At 36.7% G+C, this 27,815-nt stretch overlaps 1 protein-coding gene across 1 annotated transcript in view; it reads left to right on the top strand.

Moving 5' to 3' along the window:
- LOC124172762 overlaps window positions 1–22,677 on the top strand; it is a 76,410-nt gene extending 53,733 nt beyond the window's left edge. The window contains exons 9-13 of the mRNA XM_046552250.1: window positions 8,430–8,597; window positions 8,698–8,865; window positions 16,940–17,059; window positions 19,030–19,102; window positions 20,590–22,677. Coding sequence (XP_046408206.1) covers window positions 8,430–8,597; window positions 8,698–8,865; window positions 16,940–17,059; window positions 19,030–19,102; window positions 20,590–21,533 — 1,473 coding nt within the window. The 3' untranslated portion in view covers window positions 21,534–22,677. The remainder of the gene's footprint in view (window positions 1–8,429; window positions 8,598–8,697; window positions 8,866–16,939; window positions 17,060–19,029; window positions 19,103–20,589) is intronic.
- The last annotated feature ends 5,138 nt before the right edge of the window (window positions 22,678–27,815 follow it).

Genomic DNA, 27,815 nt, shown 5'->3' with positions numbered 1-27,815 from the left:
AATAGCCATGCAACATCCTATGGACCTATTGATAGCTATTTCGAAGTTTTAAGATCAGAAAAATGTTTACAGTGTGTGTGTGTGCAGCATCAAGTCATCAGTCACTGGGACTTGATCGGTGGAACCTCTGATTCAAAGCATGATACTATACCTACTACACCACCGGAACGATAGGCTTCTAAGGCAGTCTCAATGCCCAATATGTCGGCTGTGTCCATGATGTCCCGAGGAGAGTAGGGGCCGTATCCAGAAACCATGCTTCAGCTTGTAGCGGCGCGCACCGCTGAATGCTGTATCCAGAAACCTCACTACTCCAAAACGCTCCAAATGGGTGGGGGCAGTGTTGCCACATTTATTTTGGGCTGGATTGATGACGTAGACGAATTTAGCGACATTTTGAGTCCCTACTATGCGGGCTTTGAGAGGAACTAAGGGCGACAATTGAATAACGAATATCGCAACGCGACTTTGTTAGTAAGCAAAATGGAAACGGGTTGGAAGAAGAATCTCGGCGTAGGAGAAGAGTTTGATTTTAAAACTAATTATTGATAGGAAAGTTGTATTGGAGTGCAAGAAAACCAATGCTGTGAGTCTTTCTTTAAAGGCTATGGCATGGAAGAAGGTGGAGGTTGAATTTTAATCGGCACGATGGCGTAACGAAGGTAAGCACATTATTAGGCCGTGATTTGTGAAATTTCAGCGGAGAATCTTTTGTCTTGTTCTTAAAATCTGAATGGAAATTATTGATATAATTTCTCTTTTTTAGTGGTGTTCGTGGAAATAAGATGTCTTAGGAGATGCGGTATCTCACACGGAATTTATTCTCGGTTCCATGGGATTTTCTTGGTTCTTCAAGTTTCTTCTGTGAATCTGGTTCCGTTCATTATGTGAAAAGTGTCCCTTTAAATCGGCAAAGTTATCATTGAGAACCAGCTGGTACATGCTGATAAATCTTCGTGTTCAGAAATCTCGCGACGTGTACCAAGTGTCTCGACTAGTGTCGATCGCCGGTGATTGCCGGCTGGCCTCGGCGGCTCTGCCGCCGGGGAAAGCCGGCCGATGCCCCAGACCCCGCACCCCGAAAATGCACCAATCTGGGCGGAAAAGAGTAACCTCATCAAGTTTTGTTCAGGACACCCTAGTTTCGGTGCTGACTTTATTGATGATTTTTTAAATAAAATGTTTCATCTGTTACAATTATTGTTGATAATGCGAAATGAAAGGAAAGTGAGCATTTTTTAAAAATAGTGCCGTTATTAAGTTGTACGGGTCGTCGCTGCCGATGTTTCGCTCTAATTACCGACTTCTTGTGTCCGCAATGTATGTGTAATTTGATTTGTGAAGTTACAGTTAGTGTATTCGCTCCCGATTTTCTTCGTGTGAACATTTCCTGGACAATTTTATTTGCAATTTGTGTTAATTAGATTTGTGAAGTAACAGTACGTGTCGTGTTGATGTTGATTTTCTTCGTGAGTACTTTTTTTTGGACAAGTGTTCTTGTAAAGTGTGATCATTTTATTTGTTGAATTGAAAGTGAGTTTTACGACGTTAATAAATACAAGTTTGTGAACTCAGTAATTCTTGTGGTGGTATTTATTGCTGAATAATCCTTGGTGTCACTTGCGCAATTCGTCATTGTGGTTGACAAATATACTCGTACAACTGTCGATTGCATTGGTATAGTTGGATATTTTAGACTTTGAGGTAATATAATAGATACATGTATTGTATTGCAACGTCCAAAGATTTACGTGACATTCATTATGAGATGAATATCATGTGCTATTGTAAACGGACTGAGAAGCAATATGCCATTTCCATCGACCCTTCCCTTAAACTTTAACTCATCATTTTTGTGACGGCATAAATCATTATAGGTAAGTTTTCACGTAATTGAACATGGTTTTCAATGGCTCGGAACTGAAATTATTCAAACTAGCAGTAACTGAGAATGGACGTAGCTGACTGGAAGACGACTTTGTCGCTTTGAGTATTTTACGCAAATTTTGGATATCAGAGACACAAAGCTGGTGATTGCAACTTTATTTGGGCACTTATATATATATAATATTAATGGTTTTCAAGGAAAGCCACGGTCTATACCAAAGTTAATAGCTATTAGAATGGCAAAGTCGACGAGGTTTCAGCATAGTTGCGTTGACAATGGTTAATTTTCGTAAAAAAAGTATTTCAAAAGCATCAAGGCGAGACATTCCTGTGTCCCTAATTTATTTGTATTTAATTATAAATGGTTTTCAAGGCATGACAGGGCCCGTTTAGAAGTTAATTGCAAATAAAACGGTGAATCCTAAGAGGTTTCATCACGGTATTGTTGACAGTATTTATTGGTAGTTAAATTAGGTAAAATATTTACTCATTAGGATAAAATATGGTTATTGAAGCATTCTTACTATCTTTTTAAGTAATAATAAATAATTATCATGAGCTTATAGCCCTTTAAACATCAATAATTATTAATAATAAATGCGAGACGATAAGCAGACGAAACCCGGCGGCCATATTACTTGTAGCGAGTAGTGTGCCATGGACCTCACTAGACTTTTGCAGCGGTGCCCGTAGCGGTGCTCGGCCGCTACAGCGGCTACGTCATCATCTGATGACGTATCTAGCAGTAGTGAGGTTTCTGGATACGGGCCTAGATTCCATTGTAGGTGAGTCGAGGGCGAAGCATACTTCGGAGAATATGGCAAAGAATTCGTAGCTGGATCTTTTGTGCCTTGTCATAATGCGAGGGGTATGATTATTTCCCCAGTATAAGGGATATATTGCTTTTAAAACTCCCCGTTGTATGAGAGCATTACGAGGGCAAAATTTTGGAAGACAAGTAGTTCCTGAACTGGCCACTCTCAGACGCCAACGAGCTTTGCGTTAATTTTTTCCGCCACTGTACCACTAGTGACTCAAATAATGTTGGAATGGCTGAGATGTGATTAATGGACTGTAATTTCTTACATTGATTTTATTTCCTGATTTGTGTGCGGGAGTGACATTACCAGTTTTCCTTACTTCTAGGAAGAAACCTGTTTTTAAAGATGCATTGTCACTGTGAAATAATGGAGAAGTAAGAGCATATTATTTACACTTGTTTTGCTACAAAGGAGGAATAAAAATGGTCTGGCAGATTTTTTAATGTTTTGCTTACTTGGGCCAGATACAATTTACTTTTCTGAGATTGATAAAAAAGATAATTAAAATTTGACGCTGGCAACTTGTTTATGACTGCTATCTGTTGTCAGGTCGGATTGATAACCTCGAACCTCGAATTTCAATTTTCGAAGATGCTTCAGGAGCTTGTCGTGGCCTCATCTATAAAATCGCACATCCTGTATATGTACCTAACTGTGACTCTAGAAGTTGAACGACCCATCAAAGTGCATCCTCCAAAATCTGCATCACTGTAGACATCCAGAAAACCCTCATCCACAATGCTTCAATAGACTATCCATAGATCCAATGTCCCTGCTATGCATCTGAAAGCTCACTTGACTCATGCTACATCTCCTTGGGTTGGATTTTCGTGTGTCCTTAAAAGGAATCCAACAATAAATGCCAGGTCTGGTATTGTGCCAAGCATGAAATACATCAGTTATCCAGCGGCTTGACCTTTTCAGGCTTCTGTTTACATCACATTCTGTTATTCCTTGTTCCCTGGGAGTTACCCTTGCAGCAAAAAAATTCTGAGGAGGTGAAAAGTGTACTTATGTGAGGAGAAAATATTTTGGAATGTGAGAAGTCTTCATTTCTTACACAGAATGGAAATAACAGTGTCAGGCCTCAGTTTTTTATAAATTGGCAAAAAAATATTGGTGAATGTTATTTTTTATATTATTATACTTCAGTGACCAAAATTTCTAGTTTATAGACCTAATACCAATATTTAATCGTGATCACCTCATGCACAGCTATTTGATAGCTTTAACATTATTTATAATAAAAGAAATTCTATATTTCCCCAGATGTTCCTGTAGCAAAATTTTGTCTTGGCCCTGGTGATTATTTATCCCACATAGTTTTTCCTTATATTTAAATATAATTGGCCTTATGAACAAATTGTGGACTGAATCATCGTACATCATTTTCATTGCATCTTTGTAATACACCAATCGCAAAAAGTATCAATTATTTGTCAATAGGTACTTAAGACTACAGCGATTTTTGACCAGCTTTTTTTATTACGACCCACTATGCATTGTTGTCTATCATACCATTCAATTAGAGTTTGTGCTGTTGCTTCAACAGGAGAGATAATGGTGTTGCCACTATTTGACTTCTTTTCTTAGACTTGTTTATCAACCCTCAAAGTTCCTACCTAAATTTAAGACTTATGTGGCACTTAATGAAAAAACGCAGTATGAAGTTACTAATTTAGATGTCAGTGTAATGTTTTTTTCATTTTACTAAAAAGGAATTATTTGTTGATTTTAATATGCTAACGCATTGCATAAAGGATAAATTTATTTATTTCAACAATATTAGTTCGATAATCCGGTCTACACTCAAGCTGATATATCGGCTCGTGGCACTAAGAGGGTTAAAACTTAACTCAATGTAACTTATTTATTTAGACTAGTTCTACGGGTCGATATATCGGTTCTAGCTGGTTGTGCGAAAACTGCCACACTGACTTATGACCGGCTTATTTGACTTTTTACATTTCATGATTGTAGCCTTTTCATTGGCTGCCATCTCATTTATACAAGTGTACTTTATCTCTGCTGCTTACTTAGATGGTTTCACCATAAATAATAAAATTAAGTATATTAAATAATTTATAGTCTGAAATCTTGCAAATTCTGGACCTCTTGATTCTCGTTTAGGTCTGAAGAACAGCGCGAACGAACGAAGCTCTCGGAGTGAGTTTTACATGAGCACATTGTTCAGTCACCATACAGTGGTACTGTGATGGAAGGGAATGTGACAGTTAGTTTAAAAATAAACAAACTCTAGTTTTATGAAATAGCTAGAGCACAGGAAATGATTTGGGTTTGATTTTTTTATTTTGCATAAATATTATCCATCATATTCTCTTCCTGGCCAAGATCTGGAGCATTAATAATTTATTGACTTTTGAAGGAGGTGAGTGGTTTATCACTAACTTTTTCGATGGGGTATCCAAGAAGGAGGCGGCAGCTGACGATTAGTTTGGGTCCTTTGCTGAGAATGTAAAGGTTGTGTTGAAACGGTCCCAATTTTTAACTTTAAGTCATACTAGGTATTTGTACCATTTGTGTCCTTAAGATATCTCTGCCAAATTTCATTCCCGTTATTTCCGTAGTTTTTGGGTGATTGAATGACAGACGGAGAGATACGACTGTATTTTATATTATAGTAGTGAAATGATTTAAAGATCCTAATTCATCAAGATTAAGAACATCAGTTATTGCTATTGTTATTTTTTTCCCTATAATAGCTGCAAACTAATTCACTGATTGTGTGATTGATACAAATTAGCAGCCCAAACTGTGATATGTGTGGGTATATGGAATATTGGACGTAAAAATAAAAAAAAATTCATCGGGAGGAAAAATCTGAAAACTTTAAAAAGTCGATTACTTTTCGAGATATATCGACTTGAATTGACATGGGAGCCTTATGGGACTAAAACTTTTGAGTTTTTTTTCGGTATTTGCAAATGCGTCAGGAACATGACATTCCCTTGACATAAACTAGATTTTTTGGTTGATTTTTTGGTGTGGTTGTCAGTCAGGTTGTGGTTGTATGATCGAAAAATCGATTCAATTATTATAGCAAATACACAAATTGGTATAACTTGAAAAGTATACCCGTTAGAACAATGAAATTTGGCGAAGGTGCACATCTTGGTATTCCTCACAATGTCCAATAGAAATATGTTTTGTATGTAGTCTAACTTGCGATATATATCGAATATGCTTTTTCTTCAAATATATCGAACTGCTATAACAAATAGGATTTTACATCTAAGGGCATAGTTGACCAGGTATTATACAGTAGATACCCATAGACTTTAAGTTAAACCGTTAGCATTTCGGATTTTACAGTACAGATGTCAGTATGATCGAAAAATCGATTCCATTATTATAGCAAATACGTAAATTGGCATAACTTGAATACTATATCCGCTGGACCAATGAAATTTCGTGAATGGGTACATCCTGGTATTCCTCACAATGCCCAATGGAAATATGTTTTGTATGTAGTCTCACGTTCGATATATATCGAATCTACTTTTCCTTAAAAGATATCGAATTGCTATAACATGTAGGATTTAACATCCAAGGACATAGTTGACCAGGAATCGTATAGAAAATACCCGCAGACTGGAAGTTAAACCAATGGTATTGCGGATTTTAAAGTACAGACGTCAGTATAATCGAAAGATCGATACGATAATTATAGCAAATACGCAAATTGGCATAACTTGATTGTTATATAAGTTGGACCAAAGAAATTTTGAGAATGGGTATATCATGATATTTCTCACAATGCCAAATAGAAATATGTTTTGTGTATGGTCTCACATGCGATATATATCGAATCTTCATTTTCCAAATTATGCCGATTTGCCTTAACATTTAGGATTTTACATCCACAGGCATTGTTGACCAGGAATTATAGAGTAGATGACTATTAACTGGAATTATAATATACAGCATTGCGGATATTACAGTGGAGATGACAGTTTAATCGAAAGATCGAATCGATTATTGAAGCAAATATGCAAATTGGCATAACTTGAATAGTATATGCGTTGGACCAATGAAATTTGGTGAATGGGTACACATTGGTATTCCTCACAATGCCCAATGGGAACATTTTTTGTATGTAGTCTCTCATTCGATATATATCGAATCTGCTTTTTCTTAAAATATATGGAATTGTTATAACACATCGGAATTTACATCAATGGGCAAAGTTGACAAGGAATTATATGGTAAATGGTCATGGACCGGAATTAAAATCAAAAGCATTGCGAATTGTACATTACAGATGCAGTATAATCGAATGATCGAATCGATTATTATAGAAAATACGCAAATTGGCATAACTTGATTCTATATCCTTTGGACCAATGAAATTTGGTGAAGGTGTACATCCTGGTATTCTTCACAAAGCCCAACGGAAATATGTTTTGCATGTAGTGTCTCATTAGATATATATCGATTCAGCGTTTTCTTTAAATATATCGAATTGCTATAACATGGAGGATTTTACATCCGCGGGCGTATTTGACCGTGAAATATAGGGTAGATGACCAAACGGGAAGATAAATCAATAGGATTGCGAATTTATATTTTCACATGTGAGTATACTTGACAATTCGTTATGATTATGGTAGCAAATATGCTAATTTCCGTATCTTTATTACTATTGATGTTAAAACCGAAGAAATTTTATGAATATGTTTATTAAAGCATTGTTCATGCTGCACCAATGAAATATATTCGCTTTTTATGCTTCCATTCGACACATATCGAATCTACGTTTTTGTTAAATATATCGAACTGCTATTACTTACCGAATATAACATCAACGGGGACAGTTGAACATTCTTCGGTTCTTTCTCCAATTCAAGTTTCATAACCGTATTAATATATATATTGTAATCAATTCGTTTTGATGTTATAAACCTTCCTTAGATATAAAAAAATGACAGCATTGAATACATACATCGTCAGTGAAATCCGAACATTACTTCATTATTCGGGACATATTTATTCGGATAATCATTTCATTATTCTCTATTCGTTTATTTTCTAATAATGATGTATTTAATTTCATTAAGTCTGCTGTATTCAAACGTTATAAATCAAAAATGGAGGTGATACAATCCTAGGGTAAGGGATACAATAAGAAAAATCGGCTATATTTCAAAAGTTCATCTATCGTACACTATATATTTTTCTACATTGCGTAAATCATTCATATCAAAACGGTTTCCCGAAGCATAGATAACCGTGGTTTTTAAGGTCTTAAGTATTGTTGACAGTGAATGTGCGTATTGCCCGCATATTTCACTCATTTAAACGATATATGGGGTGTTTTTTTCGCTTTTTGAACCACTTATGGGCACATGACTCGGAAACATGTGACACAACTATCTTCCCACCCCCCCTAATTACCCGCTTGATGAATTCAAGCGCCCAATCGACTCGTCATGATTCAAAGAGGTAGCACTTTCATTGCTATGTTTGCACTCATGGTGCCTGTTGCGTTTGTTAAATTTTTAGTTAACCTGTGGCCGACGATCGTTATGCGAACAATATTTCTGCCTGAAATGGTTTTTCTATAGTCCGTGAATTTGACGACATCTACACCGTGAAAACCTGAAAAAAACCGTGAATTTTATATTTCAGTTTTGGTGGGAACCATGTTGTTTGTTGATTTTAATGGAGGTGAGCTGTTTATCACTTCTACTTTCTCCGCAGAGTATCAATGAAGACAAGACAGCTGATGAAATGTCTGGGTCTTCTGCTGAAACAAAGGAATTCATTGGAGATTCAAGTGAAGGAACTTCACAGTTTGCATGCTCAGTTCAAAGGACCGAAATATACATTCCCTTGGAAGACTGCCAATTGCCCCAAGAGATTATGATGGTAAATTTTGTTCTCAATTGTAATTATACCATAGCATAACTGCCTTCAAATGAAAAAAATTCTGGGTTGCATGACGGAAGTGCTTTTACTTTCTCCACAGAGTATCAAAGAAGAGATGACGGATGACGACAATGCAGAGTCTTGTGCTGAGAATATAGAATGCATACAAGAAATGACTGAAGGAACTTCTCCAATTGCGTGCTCTACTCAAACGACTGAAATATTCAATCCCGTGCAAGACTGCCAATTACCCAGAGGCAATATTATGGTAAGTTTCTTTCTCAACTGCAATTATATGGTTATGTAATTGCCTTCAGTTGAGCAAAATTCTGGGTTGTACTACAGAAGTGGATTTTCCTAGAGCATACGTACAGGAGTAGCTTGGTTTTCAAAGATTGACGTATTTTTTACGCCAGCACGCCCAGTCCATGGTTATCAACTTTTATTTCATCCTATTTGTTAATTGAAATTATATTTGGGAATGGTTTTTTAGCACATAGGTACTGTGTAAGTACACTCCCTTTGGAGTAATGTGAATTACAAGTGTTCGAGAAATAAGGCATTTTATAATCGTTTTGTGTTCTTATTAATTATGTCTGTACGCATATTGTTGCTTGCCGCGAGCCTTTAATGGCATGTGCTCTCGCAAGAGTGGTGTTCATTTATAAAGTGGAAGTTGGTCGGTATAAGCAGAGAAAAAATTAACATTTTAGTGCACCCAACCCTTGTAGTCGTCGTACCTCTGCGTTTGAAATGACACTGCTGAAATACCTAAACGCCATTATGATGATAAAAAAATTGTCTCATGTCTATGATTGCTGCAATTAAAATTAATGATAAACTTGATGCTGTATGATCACAATGAAGACAAAAAAATATACTGCCATGATGAAGACTTGAACCCTGGCCCCCAGGGTGGGAGTCATATATGCTACCATCCCCCACCTATCCCATCTAAAGATGGATGATATTTTGGATTTATATATGGCTTGTGAAAAGTACCGCATGAAAATTAATTAATTACAGCCTAACTAAGGCCCATACAACAGAGCCACTACTAGTACAGAAATGTGCTCACAATTCCGAAGGCCATTAAAGAAATACGGCATTGAAAAAGGCGGAGCAAGGTACGTGGTCACCCCTTGTTAGCCTTAACACCTCGCGTTTCTATGGAGTGTTGAACCTGTACTCCTTTTTCAAAAATTTAGTGACCATAAATAAATCAAAGTTTGGTGAACCATTTATAAATCGTTGGAATTTTCCTTCTCCCAACCAAGATTAACTTTTCTTGAACCCATCCAGGACAGCAAACCACTGCAACAACCAGCCAGCATGGAAATAAGGCTAACATCCCATGATTCTAGTAGCGAAGGGCGAACGTTCTGGCCGGCATGAATACATACGCAATGAATAAGTCTTGCAGAAAACGTCTGAAATAGGTTTATTAGTTTGACTTAGTTCTTACAAAAAAAGTTTTGGCATGATAAACGGCATGGTGCCAAAATATACCCAGCGAAAAATAAATACCGTCATCTATTTATTAAAGATTCAATGTGCTATTCCCACTACTGTTTCCAAACTTGAAGTTGACACTTAAATGAATATTAATATATATTATGCAATGATGAAGTCATGTACTCAAAAGAGAAGCAGGAGAAGCAGCCACATATATATTCTGAAGATATTTTATGACAGCAAAAAATGGATATCCTCAAATTCAGTAATTTTTCTATGCAATAATAGTGGTAGAACTAAACGGTGTAGAAGCTGCGTTCTGCTACTTCTGCCCTCTGCCTTGTGACGTCACGGCCAATATTCAACATGGACACCCGTTTTAGCGGCCTTTGAATTTTTCCATATTTCGGACGGTCATCTCGAATCAAGTATTCACTATTAGGGTTTAAACTGTGGTTTTATGACATTATGTTATTCTGAACTCTAATTTTAAAAATGTTTGATGCATTTGAAACACTAGTGTACTTCCCTATTCCTTTATATATTTAATCCTGCAATGGGTTTATTTGGTGGCAATACAAGAAAAACTGGTAATTTGATAAAACCCTACTATAGCCCTTGGGCATAAAGGTATTTACATTTAGAAATATCTCATTGAAAATGTAGATAAAGCAAAAAGTACCATTGTGTAGGTAATCAACAGCTTACTTCTTTTATTTATGTCCTTAGGGCATAACCAGCATAGACCTTCTCTTACAAGGTAAAAGAGGCCTTGAGTGACAGGGCACAATGCACTATTTATATCGCTTTCACATTTTTTTCTTGAAGATCCATGCTGCTTTGATGAATACTAATACACTGAATGCATTAAACAAATGCTATAAGTGTGAGTCGTAGATCACAAAAATCCTTCTTTGAAACCAATTTATATTTGTTAGTCAATGAAATCAACTTATTTTTATATAAGTCGTTCCAAATCTCCCTAGACAATCCCCTTTCTTTGCTTCAGCTATGCCTTAACAACCCATCATATTCACAATATGCTGTCCAGTAATAAAATAGCAATTATTTTTCCAATCAAAATCTTTTCCATAGTTTTCTAATTTTAAAAATTATATCAACTATTTATATTGATCCCTGAATTTTTGTAAAATTCAAGTAAACAAAGCGAAGTATACAAAGCTTAACCTTTTCGCGCCGAGCTTCTTCGCGGGAAGTTGCTTTTGGCTCTACGAAGGGCTTGAGATTTTCTTTTTCGCCCCGTACGGAGTTTTTTTCGGCTTGGGACTGACCAGGTGGTCGCTTCCTCCCCTTAATGACCCTTCCTAGCGGGGTCCAGGACCCTTTCCCCGGCAACTGGGCAAATATAATCCGCGACCCTTTTCCCCGAAGGCAGCCTATCCCGGCGTACTTTTGCGGTCAGTTATTTGTTACCAGTGCAATTTTAATTTTTTTAATTGTTACTGTTGCATTAAATGTCAGTTCATCAATGTATTCCTTTCATTTTGCAATGCCTGTAGAACTTTTAAACGAAGTTCTACAATATTTTTAGGGTTTACAGCAAAACGGCATTATATCATAGACCAACAAATACTTTAAAGGGAATGAAATCTTTCAATGTTTCTAGCCTACTTCTAGGTATTTAAGATTTATGATATTAACATAATTTAGATCCATGATGCCAAAATCTACACTCCTCATTTGGAAATTTGCCTAACGCTCCTCTCGGCCACGTAACTCCGAACAGGTCGAGAACGTAAGCAAAACTAACGAAAGTGAAACGAAAGGCACTTCAAGAAAAAAATCCTGGCTGTATAATTCCAAGAAAAATGTAATTCCACCGAAACATCATTTGAAAAAAAATCCTTGCAGGAGGAGGAAGGGGAATGCATACAGAACATTTACGGTTAAATTTGAATACACGCAAAGAAAATTTTGAAAACAAAATGAGCTTTTCCGAGAAGAGTGAGGTTATCATCTTTCACGTACATATTTCAGTAGGAGAATACTTACACCAATATACTCTTGGGTCTTCCAGTTGGAGGATAATAAGTTTTTCCTAGAAAACATTAATGCGCTAATGTGTCCCGAAATAAGCCCGTGAGGGGCACAAAGCAGACCACCTGGACCCTGACCAGAGAAGCAAGATATGAGAGTAATTACCTGGGTGGAGCAGTTCTCTTTCATTCATGGTATGGGCTGCATCGCACAGCAGGGTTCCACAGAAACCATCCCTGGTATAGGTAGCGGAATGTGTACAGATGGTTAACGGCTAAATTTGAATAGACGCCAAGAAAATTGTGAAAAGAAAATGAGCTATTCCGAGAAGAGTGAGGTTATCACTTTCCACGTACATATTTCAGTAGGAGAATACTTACACCAATATACTCTTGGGTCTTCCAGTTGGAGGATAATAAGTTTTTCCAAGAAAACATTAATGTGCTAATGTGTCCCGAACTAACTCTGTGAGGTGCAATGTAACCTGACCAGAGATCCAAGATATGAGAGTAACTACCTGGGTAGAGCAGTTGTCTTTCCTGCAATGGTATGGAATGCTTCTCACAACATGTGCCTACGTAAAACATTCCTTATCTGTACATTAAATTTACGACTCTTTAGGATATGCATTAATCAGTATTTATAGCGAAATTCGTTTATAATACCTTTGTATTCAAAGGTTGGCAAGAGGTTATTAAAAATAGTCGCTGTAATTTTGGCTCACGACAAAGAACTGAGAGAATCATATTTTATTACATTACGAGGGCTTTTTTTCATAGAAGTTAAATCGAATATTCTATCGAATTTCACCGCAAATGTACATCTAGAATGTAGCTAACAGAGTAACGTATATTTTTAGATGTAAATCATTACAATATCGCTCCTATAAACTTGCTGGTGAGTTATAAAAATAACAGTTAAACATCTAACCTTAGCGTCTCCAAAAATTGTTCTAGGTGATGATCAACTCCGTTAATATGAACGCTAGAATTCCGTTTAAAATTTGGAACCAATCAGCAGAACATACAGAATGTAATTCCTCGCATTGATTTTCAATAAATGCAACATGAACGTTTTTAGTTATTTTAACTTATAAACAAATAAGTGACCATGAGCACCTTCCTTGAGTGGGTCACTAAGTGCCGGGATGGGCCGAGATAATCCCCACGCGGACAATAGGAAAGGGTCGGACCTCTCGTGCCGAGAGACCCTAATGGCGGTTGGGACCCACTTGGCATGCTTGACCGCGAAATCGTGAAAACACGGCCTTTGGCCTTTTGCTTCGAAAACTTCAAGCCGTGAAAATCCGGCCTTCCTTCTTTAGCGTCAGAAAATTCAGGCCGTGAAATCACGCCCTGCGTAGGGAACAGGTTAACTGTAGCTTTGAGGACCATAAAAAGTTTCCTTTATTTCTCCCCTCTCTTAAACAACCTTAGTAACTTTAGTTTTGTAAGTTCAAGAAGGCTACATCTCAAGGACCAAATGCAGCAGAGGAATAAACAAACATTAACTTTGGATGCCAGTAGTGCTCAAATAGGCTAAAAGATGGCACCACTTATGACTTCAAATGCATGGAAAAACTGGCATCATCATCATCATCATCATCACTGGTCAACAATCCTAGGATTGGTTTGACGCAGCTCTCCACTCAGTTCTCCTATCAGCCAATCTTTTCAAACCTACGTAATTCTTCTCTTTCACATCTCTCTTTACTTGTTCCATATATTTTGTTCGGGGTCTTCCTTTTCCATTCTTGCCTTCAACTTGTCCTTCGACGATTGTCTTCATCGGGCCATCATGTCTCAAGATGTGGCCTATAAGGTTGTTCCGTCTTCTTATTAAGGTTTTCATGAGGCTTCTCTTCTCTCCTACCCTTCTTAGGACTTCCTCCTTGCTAACTCGGTCGATCCATTTGATTTTCATCATTCTTCTGTAGCACCACATTTCAAAGGCCTCTATCCTTGCTTTCTCTGCTGCGGTCATTGTCCATGCCTCACTTCCATATTGGAGCATACTCCAGATGTAGGTTCTTATGAATTGTTGTCCAATAAAGCCTAAAAGTTATGCATTTCTTTCATTGAAGTTTAATTAATTTTTATGTATTCTGTTGGTGCTGGAGTAAAGAAAGTAGTGTACGGAGTAGAAGCATTGCATTAGGAAGTATGAGCGATGATTGATGGCTTCATTAATCTGAAATTATGTGCTCTGGTATCTTGGTTTTGATAATTCTTCCAGTTTCACCTATGTAGATGACTCCACACTCATGAGTGACGTGATAGATGCCGGAGGTCTTGAGTCTTTAAAATTCACAATTTGGCTCTGTAGTTCCTGCGGAGGCATGTGGACATTGCCATTTTTTGGGATTACGTGACAATTTCCCAGAAATAGTGGAAAAAATGAGAGAGCAAAAAGAGAATTGGAGTGAAGACCACTGGCATAGCTATCACATGCCTTGTGAATGGGAAGAAGTCTACATTGGTGAAGCTGGAGGAACAAAATCTGCAACCCCTGCATTGCCAGGCAAGGATGCAACTGAGTCTAGCAAATATGGAGTCATTCCACTGCAAGTTGGACAGAAAAATACCTGTAAAATCAACAAGTGTATCAACCCTTAACCGGTGACATGCAGTCTGAGAGACCGCTGCGTTTCTAAGAATATGAATATTTTCAAAATTAATGTTTCAAAATATCTCTTATTCTCGTTAGCTTCATATTTTTGCATACCAAGGACATCCCACTCTTAAAATTTAATGTTCCTTTTATTACTCTCTGTAAATTTGCAATTGAATTTGATTAGCGGTCTGTGAGACTGCACGTCACTAAATTAAAAAATCAATAAAGGTAATGCTGGTGGAAATGACTAAAAAAGTAGTTGAAAACAATTCGTCGTGATTTGTCAAGCATAATAATAATTAATATTTTGTTGGATAGCGTCTTTAGTCGTACAATAAGCCCCTTATTTTTCTAGAATTCATTGCGTTATAATAAATGACTATTTAATTAGTTTCTGAAGGCGAACGCAAAACAAATGAAATCCAGTTGTTATTGGAAATATCACTCATTTTGTCCTCTAAATGCTAACATTTTTATAGATGTTATCAATAATTAGAATAAAATAGTGGTTAATTTCTTGTACCCCAAGCAGGCAGTACACATATAATGTACTTTGTAAATTGGAACCAATTGAACCCCAAAATTTCGTGCGCCCACGGCTGGAGCGCAACATTTATTTACGGGTATCTTTCAGCAGTCAGTCTCCTCCTAACTATTTGGGGGAACATCTTAACATCGATTGCTATCGCAAGAAGAAGTGAAGCAGCCTAGGAAACACCAAGAGTAAAACGTTGAAATGCAAGTGATGTTACGTCTACATTTGTCCGAAGCGTTTTTTTTTTGCCCCTTTTTTTTCAAGCAACCAGAAAACTCTTGGGTGCGTAGTTTCTGAAGTAGTATGAAAATCTGTTGTCAAATGCTGACAAATGCAACTGATAGTGAAGGACGGAGCACAAATGATGACAGAAGTGATGTAGTGAAAGATCTCCCCAGGCAAGAACAATTTTTTACTGGAAAAATCGCTATATGTGGTCATGAAATGAGCCAAAGAGGAAAACTCGTAAACCCTTCCATAACACCGTTACTCAGAAACCCGGTTTGAAGGATTACATTACATCACTATGAAGGGATATTGAGCCTCTTGATTATTAGCCTCAGATTTTTGATTACCAAATTTTACAATTGAACACGTTGGAACAGCCAAAAAAATAAAAAGTCCTAATGATTTTGCATCATCCAAAGGACACACAATGGGATCTTTATTTTGTGGATTCTCGGCGAACAAGACTGTAATATCCAATTTCCCCAAAATATATGAAGCTGTTTGCTTATTTTCATTTATGCAGTACAGGGTGAGTGTTGATATAGAGCCAGGGAAACCAGAAGTAATTGCCTTTTACTACGCAACTAGAGATGGCGTAGATACTTTAGACAAAATGTACTGTAGATACAATCCGGGAGGTCGCCAATGGCAGCATTTTTCAGAATATTAAATATTTCCTTTGTCAACTCTTTTGTGCTTCAGCAGTCTGAGAAAGATAAGGAAGATATGACATGATTTGAATGCATTAAATGAAAGGTGGAGATATTGTCAGACTCCATATGGGAAAGAGAATGTCAAATGTAAGGCTCCCGAGACAGGTAGGATAAGTTATTGCACAAATCTCAGTCTACCGAAGGGAGAAGCTGAAGGAGTTGAAAGGTTTGAGATGCGGACAGTGTGTAGACTGTTCCCTCCTTTACAAAAACACCTCTTTCTTATTTTTCTAATGTAAAAAGCCTGAGTGTGTGTTTGTGAAAAATTGTAATTTTGATCGCCTGCAGAATGCATCGAGAAAAGGATTAAGCGGGATACATTTTTTGGCTACTTACTACTTAGTCTTCCAACTTTAACATTTAAGGCCTTATTTTTAAATCTGGCAAAATATTTACGCATGAATATAATAATTTTAAGTCAAGTATTTGTGCCATCAGTTTTTGATCCTGTTTCAAATAAAAATATTTACTGACAAATTGGTTCGTATCAGGAATGTAAAAATTTTAATGCAAGTTTTACAATATTTAAGCATGTAAAGAAAAATTAAACAAAGCGATAAAAATGGCGTTGCAACATTTTATGAATTTTTGATTTATTGCGGTCTCCCAGTCACTGGCAGTGTGACAAGAATGGCACGTCACTGTTTAAGGGTTTAGGATGGTCGTAAGAATCTCAGGCATACACAGTTTCGACCAGCTTGAGTGGTCTCTGGAATAGGACAAGGTTCTATTATTATGGATTAGAGATGTTACAATTATTATATAGCTTTTATTGAGTGACAATCAACATTCCCTTTTAGTTTAATGTGAAAGAGGAGAACGGAGAGCTCCTCAATGAGGAGAATTATCCTGCATTTAACTCGCCGAACACTGCTGGAATTTCAAATGATGCCGTAGACCCCCTGCTAGTTGATGATGAGGTAAGTGTACTTTTACCATGTTAAGTTCAGTTTTTCCGTCACAAAATTTAATTCCTCTCTGGAACTTTAGTGACATCATTCAGTAGAAGCACTCATTTTTTGTCCCACAAGGTAGTGTAATCTCTCCCTTTTGTTCATTACCTACATGTTTGACTTTTGCTCCTGAAAAAGCATTAAAATACATTTATTTGCCGATGAAGATGTCATAAATATCAAACTAGTGTTTGCTCTGACTTTTAAATTCTGTGTTTGGATTTGAATAACGTTCATCTGGGGAGAAAAGAGTGGGTCATAGGAGTTAATCTGAGTAAATCCCTCTTAACTGATGGGGCTGGGTCTGTGAAAACTTTGCATTATTGACACTTGAAGCAACATGCATCCTTTACATTCACTGCACCAAGAGCTGACCAGGACAGATGTGAACAGAATAGAGTTTTGAAGCATTAGTGGCACTCCAGTGGCCAACCAATCCCAAGAGGAAATTGCATAACTTTAGCCATAATTTAACTTTTCTTCTTTCAAAATCTCCTCCTTCCTGCTAAAGCTTCTTTCGTGTGCATTATCACCCTTATTGTTCCAAAATGATAATTTCATTTTTCTCTTCGTACCTCCATCTAACAATGGCCTCACCAACATTGCTTACCATAATCTGGTGGTAGCATTACAAAAACTGTTATGCATAGGTTATTTTCCGTCATCATAGAAAATGAAAAGCATTGCTTGCGATTCGTTACCCACCATTAGTGTATTCATAATTTTTTTCGTTTTAGAAAACCCAGTTTAGACGTATGGCAATGGTCAATTTGAGTTTTACATCATCTGAGATTAGCAATGCATGCATGAGGCACAGAGCTCGGGAAACCATCTATTAATAATCACCTATTAAAACTGCCAATGGTCGGAAAGTTTCCTTTGTTTGATAAGATATTAATAATCCTTATTTAAGCCAAGCACTATCTGCTAGCAGGGTACTCTGCTACCTGCTAGCACCCTGCATCACAGCGGCTCACATGTCATCACCACAAGGTCACCTCACATGACGGCAGCAGGAACCAATATGATGCCACATGGGCTTTTCCCAGCATTCATACTTAGCCACCGCATTTTCGCGAGCTTGAAAATTTTCACTTTTCATTTAATCACTAAAAATAGATATTCTCATTTAAAAATCCGAAAGTGTTAAATGCGTACTCCAGGAGTAATATGCTTTCAATTTAGGCAATTAAAAAATAAAAAGAAACCACCCTATTTGTGTTCAGATGATGGTGTAGGCCTAAGGTGGTACTGACCATGGTTAAAAACATGGTGAACAATTAAGTGGATGATTTTCTGAAATAAATATGGCTTCTCCTAGTTGTATAATGGACCAAAATAGATATTTACTTTGTTGACTTTGATGTGTAACTTTACAAAAAGATTTTCCTGTTCCAAAATATAGCCTTTATTCTTTGAAGCACAGGAATTATTACTGTAGAATAAAAACTTTTGGGCTATGTCAATTGCTGGGATGGCCCCAACATAACCGACCGATGGTGGTCGCTTAGTCAAAGGATTCTGAAGAGTACCCACAAAAGTAATGAAGAATTATGAATTATGACCTTAAGATGATATAGAATTATGATGTAGGGTTGGTAATATTATGAATGTATATCGCTTCCATGGACAGTGGCTAGTTTTCCATTGGGTAATGGAATTACTATCTGCTATGATAGTAATTCTACATTTGGTATGAACCATTAGAAAATTAGGTCAACGATAAAAAATGTATAAATGATTACATGAATGGCACAGCATTGCTCAATTTAGAATGAACGTTATTCAAAGCCTGTCTCATTGTTGAAAGAAATTACAAAGTGTTCATTGCTGTGTATGTGTGGAAGAAAGTTCTATATTGTAAGAAAAATCTTTTTTTAAAAGAATGCTGATTCTAATGTGCATTCATGATTAATTTGGTTAATTCCTACTTTCAGCCTATGTTTACGGAGGATGGAAAGCTGGTTGATAATTCTAAAATGACCAATGACTCTATGACTGAGGCTACAGGTGAGTAAACTCTAGGTGTTGCAATTATACACGTGGAGAGGTTGTTACGACTTTTGTGAAGGATGAAGGACCTTAGTTAGTCATCCATGTGTAATTTTTTGCTTTCTTGAGTTTACATGTCGTTTGAATAGGAGAGAATCTTCTTCTTTCCTTTTGTGTAGTTATTGATTTCTTATAATACATAATTTAATATATTCCATTTAATTGTTATAATTTCTTGTTACATTTATATAAAGCATAAGTTCATTTCGTGTAAAATCATTTGTTCTGTTGAAGTCTATTGGTTTTTAACTAGTTCGGCCATTGGCTTGTAAATTTCATTTATCATTTAGTGATATACAGTGTTTATGGAAGTGAAAGATTCATATGAGGTCTCCACTTTAGTTGAGTCAATTTTTCTCCTTTACGACCTGTGTGGAGGAAAACGCACTTATTTCAAACTCAATATTATGAAACAGAGCCTATCACATGCATTTATACCACAGCCAAGATAGAAGGAGGACTATATGTACGTATTTTATTCTTCATCTCAGTTAAATGCGTGCATACATTAGTTTGTGTTCTGATTGATATTTGATTCTCAGAAATAGAGTGAAAAATTGAAAAACACCGTTTAATTAATTTATTTATGTGGGTTTGGCAACAGTGCTTGGTTTGGTTTAACAATAAAATCATGTCAGAAAACACCTTTTAATGGAAATAAAGTGGATATTGTATGGAATTCAAAACTTAACTCTGTAAAATAATTCGATATGGATATTACGAGGGTGCTCTATAAATCTATAATAAGTTTTCAGTCTAAAAATTTTGAAAAAAAGTCAGGATGGTAGAACGTAATTGTATTTACATTTTAAAATCAAGGTAACGATTTTACAAAAATAAAAACTGGAGATATAGTCAAAAAACTATAAATTGTGTTTGAATTTTTTTGGGGCAATTATCCATTGTTAAGGCCTGAAACTTTGGGGAAACATAATTTTGGATGCACTTAAAGTGTATATTTTTTATTTTTCAAAACATCGGGGGGCACTTATCACCATCTTAACTGGCTAGACCCTTTATAAAAATAAATTTTCCATTGAAAACATTGGTGTATTCTTAAGTACTGTGTAAAAGGAAATTTATTTGCCATTTTTAAATATAAACTTCAAGAAAAATAACAATGTGTATAACACAAAATCACCTATGACTAATTTTTGCCTTTCAAATTAGCAAATTTTTAAAGTGTCCTCATTTTGTTTTTCTTCAGCAATTTTAAGCTATATGTAAGATAAATATTAATGCCTTTCTTTCCTTTTCAGACACAATTGTATCAATATTTAAATTGCCGAAAAAGACTGAAACCTTTTTTACTTGTGTAGCAACCAGCAAAAAGATAAATTGAAAGGGCTTGGTTTCTATCTATCAAATGTCTTTTAAAAATTAGATCAGTGAGTCCTAGATTTCCTGTGTGACACTGAAGGTTTTGATGGAATTTTCTTTTCTAGGGCTGTCAACTTCTGGCAAAACGCTGTTGGAAACAGCATTAACTTCATGTATGCTGAAGGAAAGAAATACATGGGTTGGTCTTAGCAGTGACTGCATTGCTCCATCAGTCTCAGTGACAAACACTCAATCCAAGACTGTGGCGTCCCATGCAGGGGAAGGAGGGAATGTGATAGATGAAGAATTGGAAGAAGACAGTGCTCTTCATGCTGATAAGACAAGGTCTAACTCGATTCCTGATGATGGACAAAGTAATATAGAACACTCTCCAGATTACTTTTGCAGTGCCTGCAATCGGTCTTTTGCTCATAAGGGCAGTCTTAAATGTCACATGCAGCGTAAACACGGAGTAATTGAAAGTCATTCATGCAGAATATGCGGCGAGACTTTTACTAAGATTTCTTACCTCAATGAACATATGCATTCACACAAAGGCGTGAAACGATTTGCGTGCAACGAATGCACAATGTCTTTCTCGAAAAAGTCCCTTCTCAATCTACACATGCGTACGCACACCGGAGAAAAACCTTATTCGTGTAAATTATGTTCCAGAAACTTTGCTCATAGTAGTAACCTCAAGGCACACATGCTTGTACACTCGGATGTGAGACCTTTTCCGTGCAATGAATGCGCAAAGGCTTTCTACACTAAGCGCGACCTCATGGTACACTTGCGCACGCACACAGCAGAGAAACCATTTGAATGCAGCCTTTGCGGCAAGTGCTTCAGTGCGAAGAATACCCTCGTGTTACATTTACGGACCCACACCGGGGAGAAACCCTATTCATGCGACAAATGCAACAAGCGTTTCTCGGGTAACAGCATCCTGAAAAAACACATGCGTACGCACACAAAGGAGTTTGTGTGTAATCATTGCGGTGAGTCTTTCTCTAGGAAGGACAGATACTTCGTACACATGTGCTCACACACAGAAGAGACCATTTGAATGCAAGATTCGCTGCAAGTCTTTCACTACGAGTTCTCATCTCACCAACCGCCGAGTAATTCCTAAACTTTCCACCAAAGCTGTCCTTGGTGCCCTTTGCTCGGCCTGGAACACCCAGAGTGGCAATCAGCTTCATCAAATGGTGAAAGTTGGCGACTAATAAGAGTGGGATGCTGAATAAAATGCTTTCAAGTTTTAATGGGTATCGAGACAACCATCTTAATGCAATTTATATGAATTATCCTAGGAATAGATGATTTTGGATAAAGGGGAAATTTTTTACCGCTGTTATTGTGAGATAGAACTACATATATTATTCAAATTTTCGATCTATCGCCAATTTCTGGACTTAGTTACAGAATAAAAAGCCTCCCGCAGCTCAGTTAATGAGGCTGGGGGCTACTTAAGATTCAGAGGCTGTGCATTAGCCAAATGTTCCTCTAGCAATAGTCAATAAACATCTTTCAGAGCAACACAGAGATATCATCTTAGTTCTCCACCAAGATTCCAGGTCCAACTGAAGTGACAAATTACATTTAATCTTTTCCAAGTGGCACAACTTCTCAAAGTTTAGAAAAATATATTTGGTGCCTTACAAAGTTCTCAAACTAATCAAGAGAGGCACCAATTTTTAATCATACAGGCGATATAATTGGCCCTCTTCACTATGAAAATGTTAGAGAGTGCAATTTCTCAAATGTTTAATGTTTCCATATGTTTATAGGTTACCATGTTACGGTAAAATATTGTTGGCTGTTGTTGATTAAGTTCTTGTAATGGTTGTATCTGTATTGCTTCTTAAAATCAAATAATAAGAATATTAACGAAAAACAACAGAAAACCGTGGCATATATACCTTTTCTTACAAAAATGACAAAGTTTACTCTGAATATTGAAGTTAGTGACTTAAAAAAATTTCACTTGCTATGTTTTGAGCATCTCTATTTAGAGTGGTTTCCAAATTTTTCCTCACAAATTGATCAGCGCCACTTTCACCGTAGTTTGGAAATTTAATTTTGTTTTTTTTTCTCCTGCAATATTGGTATTAAACTATCATCAAATGGTAATGTATGCGGGAAATGTGCAATGTTTAATACCACATGAGTTATGCAGCTCATGCTATAAAATAAATACATGTCCAGTACTTCAATTTATTTTCTCTCGTTAATTGACCGATCCATCTAAATATATTCTCATACAATTTATGCAGTAGCATTCTAATGGTAGTTAAGGGACATGAAATGTATAAAAGAGCTGCTGCTATGCAACTTAATATATTGCCACGCAAATCTAGTGTCACTGAATCAAAGTTCAGTTTGATTTGGTATAACTATGATACTGGTTTGTTCCTATGCATGACTTAAGAAAATATGAAACAAGACACCATAACAATCAGTGAGCGAGTTGGCATAGTAGTAAAGCAGTGGATATTCACTGCATTTAACAAAAAAAAAAGATATTTTACCCCATTATTACCCAAATTTTACACGGGTAAAATTGTGGTAAAAGATGGGTAACCTGCATGGTAACGGGTAAAATATCTGTAAATTTAAGTGGTACAATTCGGGTAATTTCATGGTAAAACACGGGTAAAATTCGTACTTTTTCCGGGTAAAACTTCCCGATGCGACATCAGAGCCATCTGTGGAGCTTCAAAGTAAACATGATGACACTCCCTCTGTCGGTGCTATTGTGAACTAACAGTACCTAATTTCAATGCGCTATAGGCATTCATAAGCACGATAAATGAACGAAAACGACATTGATATTGAAAAATAACTGTTTATTGAATGACGAAAAGTAACTAAATATACAAACACGACATATATTAGGAAATAACCACTTGGTGAAAGAGAAATAAAAATAAAACCCACGTTCATGAGGACATAGGTACGTACTCGAAGAAAGAGAGATGACTGAAATAAATAACAGTTATGTTTTAAGAGGAATTGCCAATTTCATTGCGTCTATAAAGTGGGAAACTGACTCATTGATTGTGTGATTGATACAAATTAGTAGCCCAAACTGTGATAGGTGTGGGTATATGGAATATTGGACGTAAAAGTAAAAAAAAATTCATCGGGAGGAAAAATCTGAAAAGTTGAAAAAGTCGATTAGTTTTCGAGATATATCGACTTGAATTAACATGGGAGCCTTATGGGACTACAACTTTATCGCTTTTATTTTGTACTTTTAAACGCCCGAGGAACATGATATTCAATGGACATGGACTAGATTTTTTGGTCGATTTTTTGGTGTGGTTGCCATAGCGACGAATTGATATTTAGTATTTTTTATTACTGTTTGAATGCTCTCAATGCTTTTCTTATGGGAAAACTTTAGGAATTTTTTTGACCAACTTCCAATAATCGTACGACAAATTCCTTTGCCAAAAAGTTAGATAATTCTTTGGTTAATTTTTTGGCTATCTTAAAATTTTCGTACGTCGAAACAATTCCGAGGAATAAACGATTTCGATTTAACATTGTCGTGATGGGCGAATTTTCAAACTCGGATTTCAGCCTTGAGACATGTGCCATATGAAAATTTGGAATCTCCAAGAAAAACCGTTAGAGGGTTCTCCGAACCCTCACGTTTGAGCTTACTTTCGCCGTATCCCTCTTGGTTAATTAATAATTAAATTCCGAAAAATGTCCTGCACGCGAAAAATCATTGTCGCCATTTTTTTGTGGAGCATGCAATCTTGAATATCTTAGCAACCGTTTAAGCTAGAGAAATGAAATTTTCAGAGTAATACTTTTATCACAATGGTCAACTTTTGCAATGATGACCATTTCGCTCGATCGATTCATGTGCGAGTTATATCGATACCAATCTCCTTGGTTACGCTTAAATCGCTAATAACTTTTTCCTTAATCAAGGCATGAATGTGAAAGTCATATATAATACTACTGTTAATGTCTTTTTTTCGACAAAAGTTAAATCAAGCGAATCGAGCGATTACAGTCGAAGTTATGATCGATAAAAGTTGCATTCGATTGAGCCATTTTTCAGACCTATTTACATAGTTACGGGGATAAAATTTATAAAAATATTTGAGGGAAGAAATGAATTATATGTACACATAAATTATTTAGATGAGTATTGTTTCCTAACGAAGATATATCAATATGAATTCATATCTTTTTGTATTAGGTCCCCGTAAGAAATACACGCATCGCCCTATATACGTCACCAATATAAGAACATAGGCGAAATTTTGAAAGCGGGGATAGTAGAGAAGAGAGGGATAAGGGTATGGCCATCGCATGGAGGGGTTATCAATAGGATGCGAATTTTTCAATACAGGTGGCAGTATAGTCGAAGGTACGATTCGATTTTTAAAGCAAATACGGAAATTGGCATAAAATGATAAGTGTATACGTTGGACCAGCCCCCCGGAACTAGGGCTTTAGGCATGTTCCTATTTTGAAGCCAGTTCAGGGCTGTGGCCAGTAGAGGCGCCACTAGTCGAAGAGCCCATCGGGGGCATTACGTTGCTTGGCTCAACATTGGATTTTTTCGGTAATAGATACGGAATATAATGTGAATACCGTCGATGTAATACGTTATTTTTAATTCAAATAACATCCAAATCAAATGCTCGAGTTAAGGTGTATCTTAAGGAATGCAATTATTTAACTAGGTGGAGTAAAGGGATAGCTGTTAGGGCGATGAAACCGGGAATGAAATTATTATATTCGCTTCAGCACTGTGGTGAATTAGGAGTCAAAATAAATTGAGAAAAGAAAGGAAAACGTACCATCTTTAACACTTTCAATGCTGACCATGTAAAACTCAAAATCGACCCCCGGTGCGGCTGTCGTTTTTTAATGCAAAACGCATGCATGGGTGCCAAATGAGCTGGAAAAAATAATGAAAAAATTTTCTTGGCCCTAATTTGTTAGCTATGAATTTTTTTATTTATGACGTGATATCACGTCACCCGCACAGCGGGATATTAACGTAATGCGGGTTGCATGCTGTCGGATTTTTCCCCGCGCCACCGTTTTCTTTCAATTTTTTTTCTGCGCTATGTATCCAAAAAATACGGGGAAAATGAATTTGTTATGCTCTACTGGTATCGCCATTGGTATTTTGCCACTGCCATAGGGAAATTTTTGGCTTAGATGGATGTAATGCAAGTTATAAGTACAAGGAATCGCCGTGAACAGCTGTTTGATTGTGATGGTAATTCTGCGCAAGATATTTCGGCGTATTCCTTGTACTAGTAATCCTAAGTATCGGGGTAGGGTTTGATAATATTGAATAATTTCTACATTTTCTTCTGAAGCCACTATTCTCGTCACAAATTCCTTCACTCGTTTCATGTTTTCAGCTCCAATTCCTTTCTTCCCATACGACCACCCGTAAGCATCAGATATTTAACAAAAATGGTTTTCACATACCATTATGTATTCCCTTTTCTGCAGGTGCTTGAGATGGGTGGCACTCTGCTTTCGAGATTATTTTCCGACAGTGTATTAGGGTATTTCTTGATGTGCACCACTCCTGCCGGCTGTTCTAAGGTTGGAGGGGGTACGGAGATGAAGCGAGGGGTGATAGTAAGATTTAGTCGGTCCACTTGTGAGAACTAGGAATAACCTTTTTGGAAGTGCCATCGGCACATCAAAAAGATGGGGAAGGTATGGGGAAAGATTTTGCTGATATGTGTCCTTTTAAGGTCATTGGGGTATAGGCTCCGTTGCCAAAATAAAAATGGATGTGGAAACAGAAATAATCAACCCATAACTTCCTCATTACTCTCTTCTGAACTCAAGCCAATAACATATTTTTCAATATGATGTTACCGAGTTAGAAATTAATGCATAAAAACTGGAACTAATAGTATTTGCAAGCAAACATCTTACAAGTAATCTTCATTTAGGCCACGTATCGCGGTTCTTACTACGAATATTCTGCGAAAATCTGAAAATGATGTAAATTTTTACCGCAATAATATTTTTTCATTTGGTGCGTAATAATATCAATTCGAGTAAACCATTCTATAATACGTATTGCTAGGAATAGATTTGCAGCATTACTTACCCGATTACCGAAAGCAACGATACGTTTTCTTTCTAATTACACGAGGGAAAGACTAATTTCATCGTGCTAGGAAATCTCTAGTTACTTCTTATTTATGTAAGAGCCCTAGACTATTGAAAAAAGGAGCACATAACATGAAAAAAAATATTTTATTTACCCAAAACAAATTCAATACAATCGAAATGATGACCATTTTTAAATTATATATTATATACCACTACGTACAGTCATGTATGTTTTACCAATGTAGGAAATACCTCTCTCACAAATTTTATAACAATATATTTAACCTATAATACTATTGCAATATATGATACAAAAATATGTAATACTATTTATGCCTTCTTATGAAGGAAAGAAAAAAGCTCGGGACAGAGTAAAGGAGACCTAGCAGCCAATGTAGATATCTGCGGTCTCTTTCCTACGCCCAAGAGTGCTTGCACCGCAATAGTGCAATACTTACACCATCGATTTTTCTTTCTGCCACCTTCCTCTTGGATGAGTTAAGGGAAGTGAGATTGAGATATTGATGGTAAAAGTGGCTTTGGATAAGGAATGTGGGATGGAAGAATAAAGGATCTAATGACAGAAAGACGGAATTTATAAGGGAAATCTTTCCGGCGGGTTCACGATAAATGAAAAAGCGTGCATAGCTTTCGGGAAGGAATTATTAGGGAATCAATGGAGGAGTGAAATGAATCTAAAAGTGACGGATTTTTTTAGAGGAAATACTCAGGCTCTGAATCGTTTGGGCCGGTATTCGCTGAAAAATGTAGGGCTTGAAGAATGCTAAAGAATCCATCACGACTCATGTATATCCGAAAGCAAAGCAGGTCAAATAAGATAGCAATGCTCCATAAGTCGGATATATTGGTTATAGGAATACTTACCTTGTGAAATAATAGGCCTATGAAAGTAAAACTCTTCATAGGTCAATTGTTTCCAATTCCTAACCTATTCTTTCGAAGATTATGAGAAAGTTTGTCTGTATACGAAAGAGGGTGTCTGGGAAAAGGAGACGCAAAAAACACTTGGGTCGTTGGAAGGGGGTGGAGTGGTGAGAGCTGGGTTTTCTATGAAAGTGATATTTTGAGGGGTCACTGAACTAAAGGTCCACCGCAAAGGACGGACGGTATTGTTAGAGGGTTCAGGAAAGAATAGGACAAAGGGGATGGGCCAGTGATTGACATAAAGGGATCTGGCGTAGAAGGAGGCAACGGAGTACCTGACTGT

This window comes from Ischnura elegans, assembly GCF_921293095.1.
Source record: "Ischnura elegans chromosome 13 unlocalized genomic scaffold, ioIscEleg1.1 SUPER_13_unloc_2, whole genome shotgun sequence".
In the NCBI taxonomy this organism is placed as follows: Eukaryota; Metazoa; Arthropoda; class Insecta; order Odonata; family Coenagrionidae; genus Ischnura; species Ischnura elegans.
This window is presented reverse-complemented; position numbering and strand designations above follow the sequence as displayed.